At 23.6% G+C, this 14,821-nt stretch overlaps 13 protein-coding genes and 24 non-coding genes across 37 annotated transcripts; 14 read left to right on the top strand and 23 right to left on the bottom strand. All coding sequences in view use genetic code 5, as the record gives it.

Annotated features, from left to right (window-relative positions):
* Window positions 1-15: 15 nt before the first annotated feature.
* trnC lies at window positions 16-67 on the bottom strand. The gene has a single exon. It is a non-coding gene; the product is annotated as a tRNA-Cys (tRNA).
* A 307-nt stretch (window positions 68-374) lies between these two features.
* On the top strand, window positions 375-442 carry trnL. Its single transcript has one exon. It is a non-coding gene; the product is annotated as a tRNA-Leu (tRNA).
* An 8-nt stretch (window positions 443-450) lies between these two features.
* trnS lies at window positions 451-513 on the bottom strand. Its single transcript has one exon. It is a non-coding gene; the product is annotated as a tRNA-Ser (tRNA).
* On the bottom strand, window positions 513-1,589 carry CYTB (cytochrome b). The gene has a single exon. The coding sequence runs from the start codon at window positions 1,587-1,589 to the stop codon at window positions 513-515; it is 1,077 nt and encodes a 358-aa protein (YP_010535401.1).
* A 3-nt stretch (window positions 1,590-1,592) lies between these two features.
* Window positions 1,593-2,021, bottom strand: ND6 (NADH dehydrogenase subunit 6). Its single transcript has one exon. It carries the CDS (start codon window positions 2,019-2,021, stop codon window positions 1,593-1,595), a length of 429 nt encoding a protein of 142 aa, YP_010535400.1.
* Window positions 2,022-2,027: 6 nt separating this feature from the next.
* trnP lies at window positions 2,028-2,088 on the top strand. The gene has a single exon. It is a non-coding gene; the product is annotated as a tRNA-Pro (tRNA).
* On the bottom strand, window positions 2,089-2,149 carry trnT. Its single transcript has one exon. It is a non-coding gene; the product is annotated as a tRNA-Thr (tRNA).
* A 2-nt stretch (window positions 2,150-2,151) lies between these two features.
* On the top strand, window positions 2,152-2,427 carry ND4L (NADH dehydrogenase subunit 4L). The gene has a single exon. It carries the CDS (start codon window positions 2,152-2,154, stop codon window positions 2,425-2,427), a length of 276 nt encoding a protein of 91 aa, YP_010535399.1.
* ND4 (NADH dehydrogenase subunit 4) lies at window positions 2,421-3,746 on the top strand. The gene has a single exon. The coding sequence runs from the start codon at window positions 2,421-2,423 to the stop codon at window positions 3,744-3,746; it is 1,326 nt and encodes a 441-aa protein (YP_010535398.1).
* A 1-nt stretch (window position 3,747) lies between these two features.
* trnH lies at window positions 3,748-3,809 on the top strand. The gene has a single exon. It is a non-coding gene; the product is annotated as a tRNA-His (tRNA).
* On the top strand, window positions 3,810-5,465 carry ND5 (NADH dehydrogenase subunit 5). Its single transcript has one exon. It carries the CDS (start codon window positions 3,810-3,812, stop codon window positions 5,463-5,465), a length of 1,656 nt encoding a protein of 551 aa, YP_010535397.1.
* A 5-nt stretch (window positions 5,466-5,470) lies between these two features.
* On the top strand, window positions 5,471-5,531 carry trnF. The gene has a single exon. It is a non-coding gene; the product is annotated as a tRNA-Phe (tRNA).
* trnQ lies at window positions 5,532-5,597 on the top strand. The gene has a single exon. It is a non-coding gene; the product is annotated as a tRNA-Gln (tRNA).
* A 1-nt stretch (window position 5,598) lies between these two features.
* Window positions 5,599-5,665, bottom strand: trnI. Its single transcript has one exon. It is a non-coding gene; the product is annotated as a tRNA-Ile (tRNA).
* Window positions 5,666-5,856: 191 nt separating this feature from the next.
* Window positions 5,857-6,670, top strand: rrn12. Its single transcript has one exon. It is a non-coding gene; the product is annotated as a 12S ribosomal RNA (ribosomal RNA).
* trnV lies at window positions 6,671-6,732 on the top strand. Its single transcript has one exon. It is a non-coding gene; the product is annotated as a tRNA-Val (tRNA).
* rrn16 lies at window positions 6,733-7,961 on the top strand. Its single transcript has one exon. It is a non-coding gene; the product is annotated as a 16S ribosomal RNA (ribosomal RNA).
* On the top strand, window positions 7,962-8,032 carry trnL. Its single transcript has one exon. It is a non-coding gene; the product is annotated as a tRNA-Leu (tRNA).
* ND1 (NADH dehydrogenase subunit 1) lies at window positions 8,033-8,969 on the top strand. Its single transcript has one exon. A coding segment is annotated over exon 1 (937 nt).
* On the bottom strand, window positions 8,969-9,030 carry trnE. The gene has a single exon. It is a non-coding gene; the product is annotated as a tRNA-Glu (tRNA).
* Window positions 9,031-9,032: 2 nt separating this feature from the next.
* On the bottom strand, window positions 9,033-9,089 carry trnS. Its single transcript has one exon. It is a non-coding gene; the product is annotated as a tRNA-Ser (tRNA).
* Window position 9,090: 1 nt separating this feature from the next.
* On the bottom strand, window positions 9,091-9,154 carry trnN. Its single transcript has one exon. It is a non-coding gene; the product is annotated as a tRNA-Asn (tRNA).
* trnR lies at window positions 9,155-9,215 on the bottom strand. The gene has a single exon. It is a non-coding gene; the product is annotated as a tRNA-Arg (tRNA).
* An 8-nt stretch (window positions 9,216-9,223) lies between these two features.
* trnA lies at window positions 9,224-9,285 on the bottom strand. Its single transcript has one exon. It is a non-coding gene; the product is annotated as a tRNA-Ala (tRNA).
* On the bottom strand, window positions 9,284-9,619 carry ND3 (NADH dehydrogenase subunit 3). The gene has a single exon. The coding sequence runs from the start codon at window positions 9,617-9,619 to the stop codon at window positions 9,284-9,286; it is 336 nt and encodes a 111-aa protein (YP_010535395.1).
* trnG lies at window positions 9,620-9,680 on the bottom strand. Its single transcript has one exon. It is a non-coding gene; the product is annotated as a tRNA-Gly (tRNA).
* On the bottom strand, window positions 9,681-10,458 carry COX3 (cytochrome c oxidase subunit III). The gene has a single exon. A coding segment is annotated over exon 1 (778 nt).
* Window positions 10,459-10,469: 11 nt separating this feature from the next.
* On the bottom strand, window positions 10,470-11,135 carry ATP6 (ATP synthase F0 subunit 6). The gene has a single exon. The coding sequence runs from the start codon at window positions 11,133-11,135 to the stop codon at window positions 10,470-10,472; it is 666 nt and encodes a 221-aa protein (YP_010535393.1).
* ATP8 (ATP synthase F0 subunit 8) lies at window positions 11,129-11,287 on the bottom strand. The gene has a single exon. It carries the CDS (start codon window positions 11,285-11,287, stop codon window positions 11,129-11,131), a length of 159 nt encoding a protein of 52 aa, YP_010535392.1.
* On the bottom strand, window positions 11,288-11,349 carry trnD. Its single transcript has one exon. It is a non-coding gene; the product is annotated as a tRNA-Asp (tRNA).
* trnK lies at window positions 11,349-11,415 on the bottom strand. The gene has a single exon. It is a non-coding gene; the product is annotated as a tRNA-Lys (tRNA).
* Window position 11,416: 1 nt separating this feature from the next.
* On the bottom strand, window positions 11,417-12,091 carry COX2 (cytochrome c oxidase subunit II). Its single transcript has one exon. The coding sequence runs from the start codon at window positions 12,089-12,091 to the stop codon at window positions 11,417-11,419; it is 675 nt and encodes a 224-aa protein (YP_010535391.1).
* Window positions 12,092-12,101: 10 nt separating this feature from the next.
* Window positions 12,102-13,640, bottom strand: COX1 (cytochrome c oxidase subunit I). Its single transcript has one exon. It carries the CDS (start codon window positions 13,638-13,640, stop codon window positions 12,102-12,104), a length of 1,539 nt encoding a protein of 512 aa, YP_010535390.1.
* Window positions 13,633-13,697, top strand: trnY. The gene has a single exon. It is a non-coding gene; the product is annotated as a tRNA-Tyr (tRNA).
* On the bottom strand, window positions 13,696-13,758 carry trnW. The gene has a single exon. It is a non-coding gene; the product is annotated as a tRNA-Trp (tRNA).
* Window positions 13,759-13,788: 30 nt separating this feature from the next.
* ND2 (NADH dehydrogenase subunit 2) lies at window positions 13,789-14,754 on the bottom strand. The gene has a single exon. It carries the CDS (start codon window positions 14,752-14,754, stop codon window positions 13,789-13,791), a length of 966 nt encoding a protein of 321 aa, YP_010535389.1.
* Window positions 14,755-14,821, bottom strand: trnM. Its single transcript has one exon. It is a non-coding gene; the product is annotated as a tRNA-Met (tRNA).

Raw genomic sequence — 14,821 nt, 5'->3', positions numbered from 1 at the left:
TTTTAAATAAAAAAATCTTAGAAATTAATCTTTTTTAAATTTGCAGTTTAAAATTTTGTTAAGATTTACTTCGCAGAATATGATTACATCTATTTTAAATAAGGGGCGACAACCGGCTATCGCATTTACTGGACCGCATAGATGTAACAAAGGGTCATACTAAGTCCAACACACATCTACTAGGTAATAAATTCGGAGAAAAAAATAGATGTCTCATTTAGCTCTAAATCAGTGCTGATTAAAATAAGGAAAAAAAGCCTAGTAAAGTCTGGCATAACTTTCTTTAATAGATAGAATTAACCGATAGACATGAGTTGAAAACGTAAAACCTATTCCTGATAATCAGGAATAGGTTTTACATTTAATTGAGCTTTTTCAGTTTGGCAGAAAAAATGCAATAAATTTAGAATTTATTTATGATTTTTATTAAAATCAACTGAAATTAAATTTAGACTTATAGAGATACTCTCTTTTTTATATTTTCAAAATACATACTTAAATAGTTAAAAAGTCTAAATTACAGGAAGGATAACAAAGATTAAAAAGTAAATTAAAGTAACGGTTTTTCTTAAAATGTCATAAGGATATTCAATTGGCATGGCTCCTAAATAAGTAAGAATGAAAAAAGTGTTTACTAATGACCAAAAAGCTAATTTTTTAAACAGAGAAAAATAAAATGAAGAAATTTTATTATTTATAAAAAGGGAAAGAATTAAAATAATTATAATTGATATTAGTAAAGCTAACACTCCCCCCAATTTGTTTGGAATTGAACGAAGAATTGCATAAGCGAAAAGAAAATATCATTCCGGTTGAATGTGGGGGGGAGTGATTATTGGATTTGCTATATTAAAATTTTCTGCATCTATTATTCTATAAGGAAATAATATAATAAATACAGAAAATGGAATAATTACAAATATAACTCCTAAAAGATCCTTAATTGTAAAGTAAGGATGGAATGGAATTTTATCAACATTTATTGAAATTCCAAGGGGGTTGGAAGATCCTTTCTCGTGGATTAATAGGATATGAACTATTGATATAAATAAGAGAATAAAAGGTAGAATAAAATGTAAAGAAAAAAATCGAATTAATGTGTTATTGTCCACAGAAAATCCGCCTCAAATTCAATAAGTGATTGAATGGCCAAAATAGGGAACTGCTGAAATTAGATTAGTAATAACGGTAGCTCCTCAAAATGATATTTGTCCTCATGGTAAAATGTATCCTAAAAATGCTGTGGCTATAAGAATGAAGATAATTAAAAGTCCCGATAATCAAACTTTTTTAAAAAAGAAAGAAGAATAATAAATTCCTCGTCCTATATGAATATAAATAAGAATAAAAAAAAGTGATGCACCGTTAGCATGAATAGAACGGATTAATCATCCGTAATTTACATCTCGCTGAATATGAGAAATTATTATAAATGCTGTAGAAACATCTCTTGAGAAATTTATAGCTAAAAAAAAACCTGAAAGAATTTGGATAATTAAACAAATTCCTAATAATGATCCAAAATTTCATATATAGGAAATACTTGAAGGAGAAGGAAGATTAATTATTGGATTAATAATTTTTAACATAAGTTATTTTCTTCTTATAGGAGAAGAAATTCAATTTAAATTTTTTAAAATCACCGATAAAGTAACTAATAAATAAAGTATAAGCAAAATAACTATATTAATAAATGAAAAAAAATAAATTTTTATTAAATTTTGGTTAATAATTTTAACAAATATGGAGTTTAAGTTTAAAAATAAAAAAATAAATATGATAACTGAAATTTTAAAATTAAAATTTATTTTTTTATTAGGACATAGACTAATAATGTATATAAAAATAATTATTATACCTCCTAAAATTATTAAAATTGTGATTAAGGGGAAGAGGGAATTTTCAGTAATTATATAAAATAATATTGAAATAAATAAAGTTAACAAAATTACTGCAATTAATATCATCATTGGATGTCTTATTGAAATAAGTATGACAGAAATTATTAAGAAAAATTTGATTTCAGGCAGAAAATAATATATTAAGTATATAAATTTTGGAGATTTAATGAGAGAAATTCTTTTCTGATGTTAAAAGGGAAAACCAAATTTGATTTACAAAATCAATATTTTATTTAAATTATTTTAACTTATGGTAATAATCTCTATATTTATCTATTTATTAGGCGTATTAGCTTTATTAATCAATCGATTTCACTTAATTATAGTTCTGATAAGAATTGAATTTATATATATATCTTTAATTGTATTAATAATAATTTTATTTTCTTTTCTAAATATAATAAATATTTTTTTATTTTTAGTAAGTATTGTATGTGAGGCTGCTTTAGGATTAAGATTATTAGTACTGTTAAATTTCTTTTATGGAAATGAAATGTTAAATTCTATGAACTTGATTAAATGTTAAGAATGATTTTTATTAGATTTTTAATTTTATGAATATCATTTTTTTTAAAAACTCTTGAAATTATAGTAATAATTTTATTTATGATTATAACATTTTTATGTTTTATAATAAATGTAAATGTTATAGAAATTATAGAAAATTTCAGTTTAGATTTATTAAGAAATCTAATAATTTTATTGACAATTTGAATTACTTTTTTAATGGTTCTTGCCAGATTTACGCATAGAATTTCATTAAATAAAATATTTTTATTTTATACTATATTAATAATATTTTTATTAATGGTGTGTTTCTCTGTTTCCAATTTATTAGCATTTTATTTTTTTTTTGAGTCTGTGCTGTTTCCAATTGTTATACTAATTTTCGGCTGGGGTAACCAACCCGAACGATTACAAGCTGGCTTTTATATATTAATGTATACTATTTTTGGCTCTTTTCCTATATTTATTGTAATTATTTTTTACTTTTGGAATAACTATTCATTAACATATTTCTATATAAATTGAATTGAAATAAATTTAGGGTTGATTTTTATTTTTCTTATATTAGGATTTTTAGTTAAAATTCCTATATTTTTTTTTCATCTTTGACTCCCAAAAGCTCATGTTGAAGCTCCAATTTCCGGATCTATGATTTTAGCTGGAATTCTTCTTAAGTTAGGAATTTATGGAATTTTTCGTTTTAAGATAATAATAATTAATGAGTTGGTTAAGACTGGGGAAATTTTTACTACTATTTCAATTTGAGGAGGGGTAATAATTAGATTATTTTGTATATATCAAATTGATATTAAAGCTTTAATTGCCTATTCTTCGGTCTGTCATATAGGAATTGTCTTAGGAGGTTTAATTAATTTTACTATTTACAGAAGAGTGGGATCTCTTCTTTTAATAGTTGGTCATGGTCTTTGTAGCTCAGGTTTATTCTGTTTGGCAAATATAATTTATGAACGAGTTTTTACTCGAAATATAATTATATTTAAGGGATTGAAAATATTTTTTCCTTCTTTAACATTATGGTGATTTTTATTTAGAGTTACTAATATATCCGCCCCTCTAACAATAAATCTTTTTGGGGAGTTTTTTTTAAGATTAAGAATTCTAAAATTTAGAGTTTTTTATTTTTTCCCTATTATATTAATTATTTTTATAAGTGCTTGTTATTCCATTTATATGTACAGTTATATTAATCATGGACATGGATGAACTTTTTGGTCACTTAAACCAATTTTAAGGCGTGAGTATTTAACTGTTTTTCTTCATGCTTTTCCTATATTAATGTGATTTTTAAAGGCTTCAATATTTTGTAAATGAATTTAATGTCTAATTAGTTTATATAAAATTATAAATTGTGAATTTATAGAAGATTTGTTTCATTAGACAATTTTCATAAATTGAAGAATATTTTTAATAATTATGGGGTTATTATTCGGATTTATGTTTTTAGTAAATTTTTACTTAAATAACATTATCATTATTGAATACATTTTACTATGCATTAATAACTTAGATTTAAAGTTTTATTTTTTATTTGATTGAGTAAGAAGACTATTCAGAATAGTAGTAATAATTATTTCAGGCTTAGTAATTATATATAGAAATTCATATATAAATGCTGATAAAAATAAAAATTCATTTTGTATAATTGTTTTATTATTTGTATTTTCAATAATTCTTCTTATTATAATACCTAATATGTTTACAATTATTTTGGGGTGAGATGGGTTAGGATTGGTTTCTTACTGTTTAGTAATTTACTATCAAAGAATTAATTCTTACAATTCAGGAATAATAACTATTATTAGAAATCGAGTTGGAGATGTAATAATTATTTTGAGAATAATTTTTTTTGTAAGATTTGGCTCATTTGATTTCTTAAGATTTAATATAATTGAACTAATTTGTGGAATTTTAATTTTAACAGCAGGATTAACTAAAAGAGCTCAAGTTCCTTTTTCAGCCTGGTTACCTGCTGCTATAGCAGCACCTACTCCTGTTTCTTCTTTAGTTCACTCTTCAACTTTAGTAACAGCAGGAGTTTATATTTTAATACGTTTTAGCTATCTATTTGAAGTAAAAATTTTTTCTGAAATTTTAATCAAAGTTGCTGTAATTACAATATTAATATCAGGAATAAATGCCTTTTTTGAATCTGATTTTAAAAAGATTATTGCTTTTTCAACTTTAAGACAATTATCAATAATAATAGTTATTTTATCATTAGGCATAATAGAAATAGCTTTTTTTCATTTATTAATACATGCAATGTTTAAATCAATATTATTTTTGTGTGCCGGTTTTGTAATTCATACTTTTTATGGAATTCAGGATGTACGAATATTAGGGAATTTTTTTAAATTTAGACCTTTAATTTCCAGTTGTATAATAATTTCTTTTTTGTCATTAATAGGATTCCCGTTTATCGGGGGATTTTATTCAAAGGATTTAATCGTGGAATTCTTTTTTTTTAAATTAAAAAACACATTATTAATTATTTTATTTATTTTGGGAATTATATTTACTCTACTTTACTGTATCCGATTAATCTATATACTTTTACTTAAAGGTACAATAACAACGAGAATTTATTCTAATTATTTTAATGGCTTTATAATTTTCCCTATTATAATATTATGCTTTCTAGTAATGATTTCAGGGAATTTTTTATTTTGACTTACTAATCCGAATTTAAGTTTAATTTTTATTAATAAATTTTCAAAGTTGTTTATATTATTTTTTATGGTATTTACCTTAATAATATTTATAGTTTTCAAAAAAAGTTTGAACATTATATTTATTAATTTAGATTTTTTTTATAAAATTTGATTTCTAAGTAATTTAACAAGTTATGTTTTTTTAGTTAAAAGCAAAACAGGATTAAAAATCAGAGTTAGAGATTGAACATGGATAGAAAATTTAGGGCCTAAAATAGTTAATAATAGAATAATTAATACTTTTAATTTAAATTTTTGAATTGAAAAACAAAATTTAAGTAAAATTCTTTTAATTTTATTGACAATTATTATATTTATTCTATAAACTATGCTTTTATAGTTTAACTTAAAAACATTACACTGAAAATGTAAAAATAATAATTTAAAAGCATAACTTTTGGTGTAAAGCACGAAAAATTTTGATTTTTTAGGAAATAAATGAAATTATTAAAGTTAATTAGTAAAAGTAATCGAATTTACATATATTATCCTATCAAGATAACCCTTTTAGTCAGGCATTTTACTTCGCAGAATATGATTACATCTATTTTAAATAAGGGGCGACAACCGGCTATCGCATTTACTGGACCGCATAGATGTAACAAAGGGTCATACTAAGTCCAACACACATCTACTAGGTAATAAATTCGGAGAAAAAAATAGATGTCTCATTTAGCTCTAAATCAGTGCTGATTAAAATAAGGAAAAAAAGCCTAGTAAAGTCTGGCATAACTTTCTTTAATAGATAGAATTAACCGATAGACATGAGTTGAAAACGTTTAACGTTTTCAGCTCATTCTAAATTAAATAATTTTTTATTTCCAGCAATAATTAGGCTTGGTTTGATAAAAAAATTACTATAAATTTTTTATGAATTTGCTAAAAAAACAAAAACAGAAAATAAATTTTATTTAATAATACAAGATTATTGAAATTTATAGTTTAATTTAGCTAATTTTGTGCCAGCAGCAGCGGTTAAACAAAAGAATTTATTTTTTAGGCTAAAAATTTAAAATAAAAGTAAATAATATTTTTTTTTTCAAAAAGGTGAAATTTTTGAAAAAGATTATTAAAAGTTTAAATAAAAATTTCCTAAAATAAACTAGGATTAGATACCCTATTATTAGAAATAATATATTGTTAGTATATAAAACTTACGAAAACAAAAAATTATGGCGGTATCTTAAGCTTTTCAGAGGAATTTGCTCTTTAATGGATAAAACACCCAAATCTTACTAAAGTTGGTAAAGACAGCTTGTATACCACTATTAAAGCAATTATTAATTATAATTGCTGCAAATTTTATACAAAAAATAAGTTAAGTCAAGGTGCAGCTTAAACTTTAGGATGAAGTGAATTACAATTCTCTTTAGACAATTATTTTTTTCTTAAAAATAAAAAAATTAGGATTTGAAAGTAAAAATTTTAATAGAATGATTATTTGAATTAAGCTCTGAGATATGTACATATCGCCCGTCGCTCTTTTACAAAGATAAGTCGTAACAAAGTTAAAATACTGGAAAGTGTTTTAAAAATGAAATCAATGTTTGATGTTTCATTTACAATGAAAATTTGTATTAATACCATTTTTTTTTTATTAAAATACAAAAGAAGATTTAATTTTTAAATTTAGAAAAAATAATTAAAAGGTAAGTTAAAACAAAATAATATTTTACTGAAAAGGAATAATTTTAATAAGAAAAAAGTAAATTTTTGTACCTTTTGTATTAGGGAATTTTTAAAAAAATTAAAATTTTATTTTTCTCGAAATAATTTGATCAATTTAGTTTAATAATTTTTATTGTTTCAACAATAAACGCAAATTCTAAATAGAAGTGAAATTCTTGTCAAAATTTAAGTTAACTAGTTTTGAAATTGGGTAACAAACCTTTCTGTTATAATATTTTATTTTTTAAAATAACAGATGATTTTTTTAGGGATAAGCTTAAAAAATTTTTTTAAAATTTTAAAAAAATCTGTTGAATAAGGAATAAAATTTTCCTTTAAATTATTATAAGTACTTTTAAAAAAATAAAATCAATTTATTTAAATATTTTAAAACAAAAAATTAATTTTTCTTTTTTCTAAACATAAAATTATTAGTATAATAACATATTTTTTATTTTTTTTAAAAAAATTTAAAAATAAATTTAATAAAATAAGTTTAACGAACTCGGCAAAAAATTTTCCTGACTGTTTAATAAAAACATTTCATTTAGATAAAAAATAAATAAATGAAAATCCTGCTCAATGAATTTAAATTTAAATTGCTGTAGTATTTTGACTATACAAAGGTATTGAAATAAGACTTTAATTGAGTGCTAAGAGAATGGAATTACAGGAAAAATCTTTTTTAAACTTAACAATTAAAGTTATTTTTACTTGTGAAGAAACAGTAATAAAAATTAAGGACAAGAAGACCCTATGAATTTTTAGAAACATATTTCAATAAAGAAGATATGTTTCTTTAATTGGGGCGATTAATTAATATTAAAAACTTTTTTGAAAAAACATGAACCGTTTAATAACGGTAATTTGGTAAAAATACTCTAGGGATAACAGCGTAATAATTTTCGATAGTTCATATTGACAAAATAGTTTGCGACCTCGATGTTGGATTAGGATATTTTTTTGATGAAGAAGTTAAAAAAAAAAGTTTGTTCAACTTTTAATTTCCTACATGATCTGAGTTTAAACCGATGAGAATCAGGTTGGTTTCTATCTTAATAAAATTAAAATTGAAAATTAGTACGAAAGGAATTTTTTCAAAAAAAAATTTTTTTAAGAGTTAACAGTTTTTGCATCAATTTTTGGAATTTAAATTAAAGTGACAGAACAAAATTAAAATGTGAGGAATTTAAGCTTCCTTTATGAATTTATATTCCTTTAATAATTTTAAACTTATTAATATTTGTAATTACCATTTTAATAGCATTGTTAAGAATTGCTTTCTTTACTTTATTAGAACGAAAAATTATAGGCTACTGCCAAACTCGTAAAGGACCCAACAAAACGGGTTTTCAAGGTTTATTTCAACCTTTTAGAGATGCAATTAAATTGTTAAGAAATGAAATAAACTCTATGTATTATCTAAATATTATTCTTTATTTTATTTCTCCAATTATAAGAATTTTTATAATATTAATACTTTGAATAATTTTTTATTACAAGAGAAATTTATTAAATTTAAATTTATCTTTAATTTTTTTTTTATGTATTTCAAGAATAAGAAGTTATTGCATTTTATTTGGAGGATGATCATCAAATTCAAAATATTCTTTAATTGGGGCATACCGAGGTTTCGCACAAATTATTTCTTATGAAGTAAGAATAGCTATAATTTTAATTAGATTTTCTTTATTGGTTGAAAGATACTCAATTAATAAGTTTTTATTAATTCAAGAAAATTTAAGAATTTTTATTAGTTTTCCAATTATTAGAGTTATTTGATTAATTGTTTTATTAGCAGAAACAAATCGAACACCTTTTGATTTGGCTGAAGGTGAATCAGAATTAGTCTCTGGATTTAACATTGAATATGGATCTTGACTTTTTGCTATTATTTTTATATCAGAATATGGAATAATTATTTTAGTTAGAGTAATTACAAATTACATATTTTTTGGCTTTTGTTATATAAATAATTTAATTTCCTTGTTTTTAATAATTATATTTATTGTAATCCGAAGAACATACGTCCGTTATCGATATGATAATTTAATAATAATAGCATGAAAAACTATTCTTCCTGTTACTATTTTTCTATTTTTTAGAATAATATTTCTAGTGTTTTTCATATCTATCAGTTTTTGCATCAATTTTTGGAATTATTTAAATCCATGGGAATTTTAACAATGAAAATGTTAAGTGTTGAAATACACTATTTAAATTAAAGATTAAAATGGATAATCCATTAAGTTTAGGTTAGAAGCCTAATTAATTTTAATCTTAATAGGAATTATTAAAATCCAAATTATTCATTAACAGTGAATAGCCTTATTTTTGGCTTCTATTAAAAAATAGAAAACTTCTAAATTCAGGCCGAAACTGAATGCAATTTTATCGCTTTATTTTAAAAATAAACAGAAAAGGAAAGTTCAATTTCTAATTGCAAATTAGATTTTATAATTTTTAAATACTTTTCTATTTTATTCATTCAATTATTCCTCTTTTCCATTCGTATAAAAATCCTAACAAAATTACTAAATTGATTACAATAAAAGAAAATATTAAAGAGAATCTCTTATTAATTAATAAGATAGGAAAGGGAAGAATAACAATAATTTCTACATCAAATACTAAAAAGACAATACCTAAAAAAAAAAATTTTAAGGAAAAAGGAACACGGGATAAAGAAAAGGGGTCAAATCCACACTCAAATGGTGATAATTTTTCTTTTATTTTTAAATTTTTAAAGTTTATTAAAAAAAATATTAAAATTAATAAAAAAATTACAAAAGGAATAATTAATAAAAAAATTGCTTAATTTATTTTAAACTTATTAATTGGAAATTAATTGTACTATTTATACTAATTAAACAATAAACCCATCAATACATAAAAGTAAATAAAAATAACCAAACTACATCAACAAAGTGTCAATATCAAGCCGAGGCTTCAAACCCAAAAAAATGATTACAAGAAATCAGATTATTTTTAATCCGAAAATAAGTTACTAATAAAAATAAAGATCCAATAATTACATGAATGCCATGAAATCCTGTAGTTAGAAAAAAAGTAGAACCGAATACTCTATCGGTAATTGAAAATTGTGCTTGATAATATTCAAAAAATTGAAAAAACGTAAATAATGCCCCCAACATAATAGTAATTTTAAGGGATGTTAAAGAAGAAAAATAATCACCATTTATAATAGAATGGTGTGTTCATGTTACTGAAATTCCTGAAGAAATTAAAATTGTTGAATTCAATAATGGAATTTCAAAAGGATTGAAGGGGATAACGTTCTGAGGAGGTCATTGACTTCCAATTTCAATATTTGGAGATAAGCTTCTGTGGAAAAAGGCCCAGAAAAAGGAAATAAAAAAAAAGATTTCAGATAAAATAAATAAAAGTATTCCCAATTTTAAGCCTTGCAAAACATATTTTGTGTGATATCCTTGAAAGGATGCCTCTCGAGATACATCCCGTCACCATTGAAAAGATGAGAGAAATAAAATAAAAATGGCATTAAGAATTAATATGCTATTATTATTATTAAAATAGTTTACAAATCCTAAAGTTAATGAGAAAGCTGAAATAGATCTAGTTAAAGGTCAAGGTCTTTTTTCTACTAAATGAAATGGGTGAAATATCATAAGTTAAAAATCTAGACCTCATTTAAGTAAAGAGATATTAGAGTTACAAATACAAAACTTTGAATAATAGCAACAGCGGATTCCAAGACCAATAATATCATCATAATAGGGAATATTAAAGAAAACAAAGAAAATTTAATCATTATCATTGAAGACAGTAAATGAATTAGTAAATGACCACTAATTATATTAGCTGTTAAACGAACAGATAGAGTAATTGGGCGAATTAAATTTCTTACGGTCTCAATTAGAACCATGAAGAAACTTAAAACAATAGGGGATCCTAAAGGTACTAAGTGACTTATAGTTTTGTTAAATTTATTTAATAAACTAAAAACAATTAAAGAAATCCATAAAGGGAATGAGAAGAATATAGAAAACAGTAAATGGCTTGAAGGGGTGAAAACATAAGGTAATAATCCTAGCAGGTTTCTAAACACAATGATAAAAAAAACAACGGTGAATAAAATGATATTTTTAAATTTTAATGTTTTAACGTTATTTCTAATTTCCTGAAAAAACTTCTTTAAAAGAGTTTTTCAGGAAATTAGAAATAAAGAATATGAAGCCCAAAAAGGAAATGGAATGACTAAAATTCAAAAACATAAAGCTGTTCAATTTATACTAAATATGCTTGAAGTTGAAGGGTCAAAAATTGAAAATAAATTATTTATCATTTAAATGAAAAAAGGTTGTAATTAATTTTGCTTTTATTTAAAAATAATTTGTAATTTGGTTTAACAAAAAAAATAGATGTTATTAGAATTGTTGAAAATAAAAGTAAAAAAAAAGTTAGGATTGTTCATATTATTGGATATAATTGAGGGATAGAGAGTCACTTAATGTAATTAAAGAATGACATTCTTTTGTTATTTATTTAACTAGACTTTCCATTGAAAGTGATTTCACTATATTTTGGTTTAAGAGACCATTGCTTTAAACTTCAGCCATTCAATGTTTATGAAGCGATAAATTTTATGAAGTTTCCTATTGATGATACTTCAAGAGAAATAGGTATAAATCTGTGGTTTGTGCCACAAATTTCAGAGCATTGTCCAAAAAATATTCCAGGCCGTTTAGCAATTGAAAATGTTTGATTAAGTCGTCCTGGGACAGCATCTATTTTTATTCCTAAGGATGGAATTGTTCATGAGTGAATTACGTCAGCTGACGTAATTAAAAATTTAATTATAGTATTAAATGGAATTATTAAATTGTTATCAGTTTCTAAAAGACGAAATGAGTTTCTATTTAGCTCTGTTTCTGGGATTAAAAATGAATCGAATTCTTTGTTGAAATCTGAATATTCATATGATCAATATCATTGGTGACCAATAACTTTAATTGATGTTTGAGCATTAAAAATTTCATCTGTTAAATAAAGTAAGTGAAGTGAGGGTATAGCAATAAAAATTAATGTAATTGCGGGGATAATTGTTCAAATGATTTCAATTTCTTGCCCTTCTATTATTGATCGTCTGGTGAAGGAGTTAATTATGATATTCATAATTATGTATATTGTAATAATGGTAATTGAAATAATAATTATCATTGAATGGTCATGAAAGAAAGCTATTTGTTCTATAATTGGAGAATTTATGTCAGGGAAGAAGATTTGTGATCATGTTATCATAAGTAAATTATTATTTAATAATAATGTTATTTTGGCTGAAGGTGTGCTCTGAAGGAGGAAAATTTATTATTCATTCAATTGATGATGATGATGAAAAAGATGAAAAAATAAATTTTTTCTCAATTAGGGCAATTCAAATAATAATAATTATTAAAATAACTCCCGTAAGAGAAATGATTGACCCAATTGAGGAAATGAAATTTCATTTTGAGAAAAAATCTGGATAATCTGAGTATCGTCGAGGTATACCTCTAAGTCCTAAGAAATGCTGGGGAAAAAATGTTAAATTTACTCCAATAAAAGTTAAAATAAATTGGCTTTTAGTTAAAACTGAATTGAAATTAATGCCAAATATCATAGGAAATCAATGAATAATAGCTCCTATAATAGCGAAAACAGCTCCTATAGATAAAACATAATGGAAATGAGCTACTACATAATAAGTATCATGAAGGATAATATCAATGGATGAATTAGCAAGTATAATACCTGTTAATCCTCCGATTGTAAATAAGAAAATAAATCCTAATCTTCATATGATAGGTGTATTAAATTTAATTTTAGTTCCATGAAGAGTAGCAAGTCATCTAAAAATTTTAATCCCTGTTGGGACTGCGATAATTATTGTGGCTGATGTAAAATAAGCTCGTGTATCAACATCTATACCTACAGTAAATATGTGATGAGCTCACACAATGAAGCCTAAAAGTCCAATTGCTAACATTGCATAAATTATTCCTAGGTTTCCAAAAGGTTCCTTCTTTCCTGTATGAAAACAAATAATATGAGAGATTATACCGAATCCCGGTAGAATTAAAATGTAAACTTCTGGGTGACCAAAAAATCAAAATAAATGTTGGTACAAAATAGGATCTCCCCCACCTGAAGGGTCAAAAAATGATGTATTGAAATTCCGGTCTGTTAATAGTATAGTAATAGCTCCTGCTAGAACAGGTAGGGAAAGAAGAAGAAGAATTGTAGTAATAAATACTGATCAAACAAATAGAGGGATACGTTCTATAGTTATTCCATTTGAACGTATATTGATGATAGTAGTAATGAAATTAATTGATCCTAGGATGGATGATGCTCCAGCCAAATGAAGAGAAAAAATAGCTAAATCTACTGAGGGGCCATAATGGGATAGATTTGACGATAATGGAGGATAAACTGTTCATCCTGTTCCAGCACCTGATTCAACTAAAGAAGAATTAATTAATAGACATAATGAAGGGGGTAAAAGTCAAAATCTTATGTTATTTATGCGAGGAAATGCCATATCAGGGGCACCTAGCATGATAGGAATTAGTCAGTTACCAAACCCACCAATTATAATTGGTATAACTATAAAAAAAATTATAATAAAAGCATGGGCTGTTACAATTACATTGTAAATTTGATCATTTCCAATTAATGTTCCAGGTTGACCTAATTCTATTCGAATTAAAATTCTTATTCTAAGTCCTATTATTCCTGCTCATCTTCCAAAAATTAAATATATTGTACCAATGTCTTTATGGTTTGTAGAGTATATTCATCGCGGTAAAATGACTGAATTTAGGTGATAAATTGTAAATTTATTTATGGATTAATCATCCTTTTACTAAGATTTATTTAAATATAATTTTTACTTTGAAGGTAAATAGTTTTGTTTAACTTAAAATCTTTCAATATTATATAATTATAAGATTATAAGATTATAAGATTATAAGATTTAATAAAAAAATGGAGATAATAATATTTATATTTAAAATAAAATTTTTATTAAAATGGTTCTTTTTAAAATGATTTTTAAAGTTGTAATTATTAATAAATAAAAGGGGGGTTAAGATACGAAGGTAAAAATAAATATTAATTATTGATGATATAATGAGGATAATAATAATAAAATTAAAATTGTTAATAAGGATAATAATTGAAGATAATTTGATAAAAAAACCCAGAAAAGGGGGTATACCCCCTAATGATAACATTAATGAAATAATTGAAATTTTTTCAGAATATTTTTTATAAACAAAAAATATTCTTGATATGCTAAAGGAAATTATTTTTTCAAAATTTCTAGAAATTTTGAAAATTAGTCTTGAATAAATTAGTATATAAGTTAACCAAAAATTTCTTTTTATTAAAATTAAACTAATAATTCAACCTTGGTGAGAAATTGAAGAAAAAATTAAAATTTTTTTGACTGTTTTTGAATTTAATGCTAAAATTGATCTGATAATTGAAGAAAGGGCGGCAAACAAAATAATAATTTCCATATTGAATTTTGATAAAACTGTAAGAGGAATAAATTTTTGTAAAGTTAAAATAATTCATAAGGAATTAAAATCAATTATTTCTCTTAATGAAGTAAGCCAGAAATGAAAAGGAATTGAAGCTAGTTTAATAAGTATGGAAATATTCATGATTATTTTAAAAATTTCTATATTGAAAATTAAAAGATTTAGAGATCTAAAAAAAAAAAGAGTTGATGAGAAAGATTGAATAATAAAATATGAAACCATTAAATTTGAGTTGTTATTTTTTTTTTTATTTAAAATTGGAATAAATATTAATAGATTTATTTCTATTATTAATCACAAAACAAATCAAGAATCCGTGGATAAGGAGATTAAAATGGTTATTACAATTAGTCATTTTATTACTTTTTTAAAAAAAATTAATAAAGGAAAATTTTTCATTTTTGGGGTATGAACCCACTAGCTTTAAATATTTAGCTTACTTTAT

Source organism: Amblyomma mixtum, mitochondrion (genome assembly GCF_055824585.1).
Source record: "Amblyomma mixtum isolate 1 mitochondrion, complete genome".
Classification (NCBI taxonomy): domain Eukaryota; kingdom Metazoa; phylum Arthropoda; class Arachnida; order Ixodida; family Ixodidae; genus Amblyomma; species Amblyomma mixtum.
The sequence above is the reverse complement of the archived record's forward strand: the minus strand, read 5'-3'. Positions and strand labels throughout refer to the sequence as shown.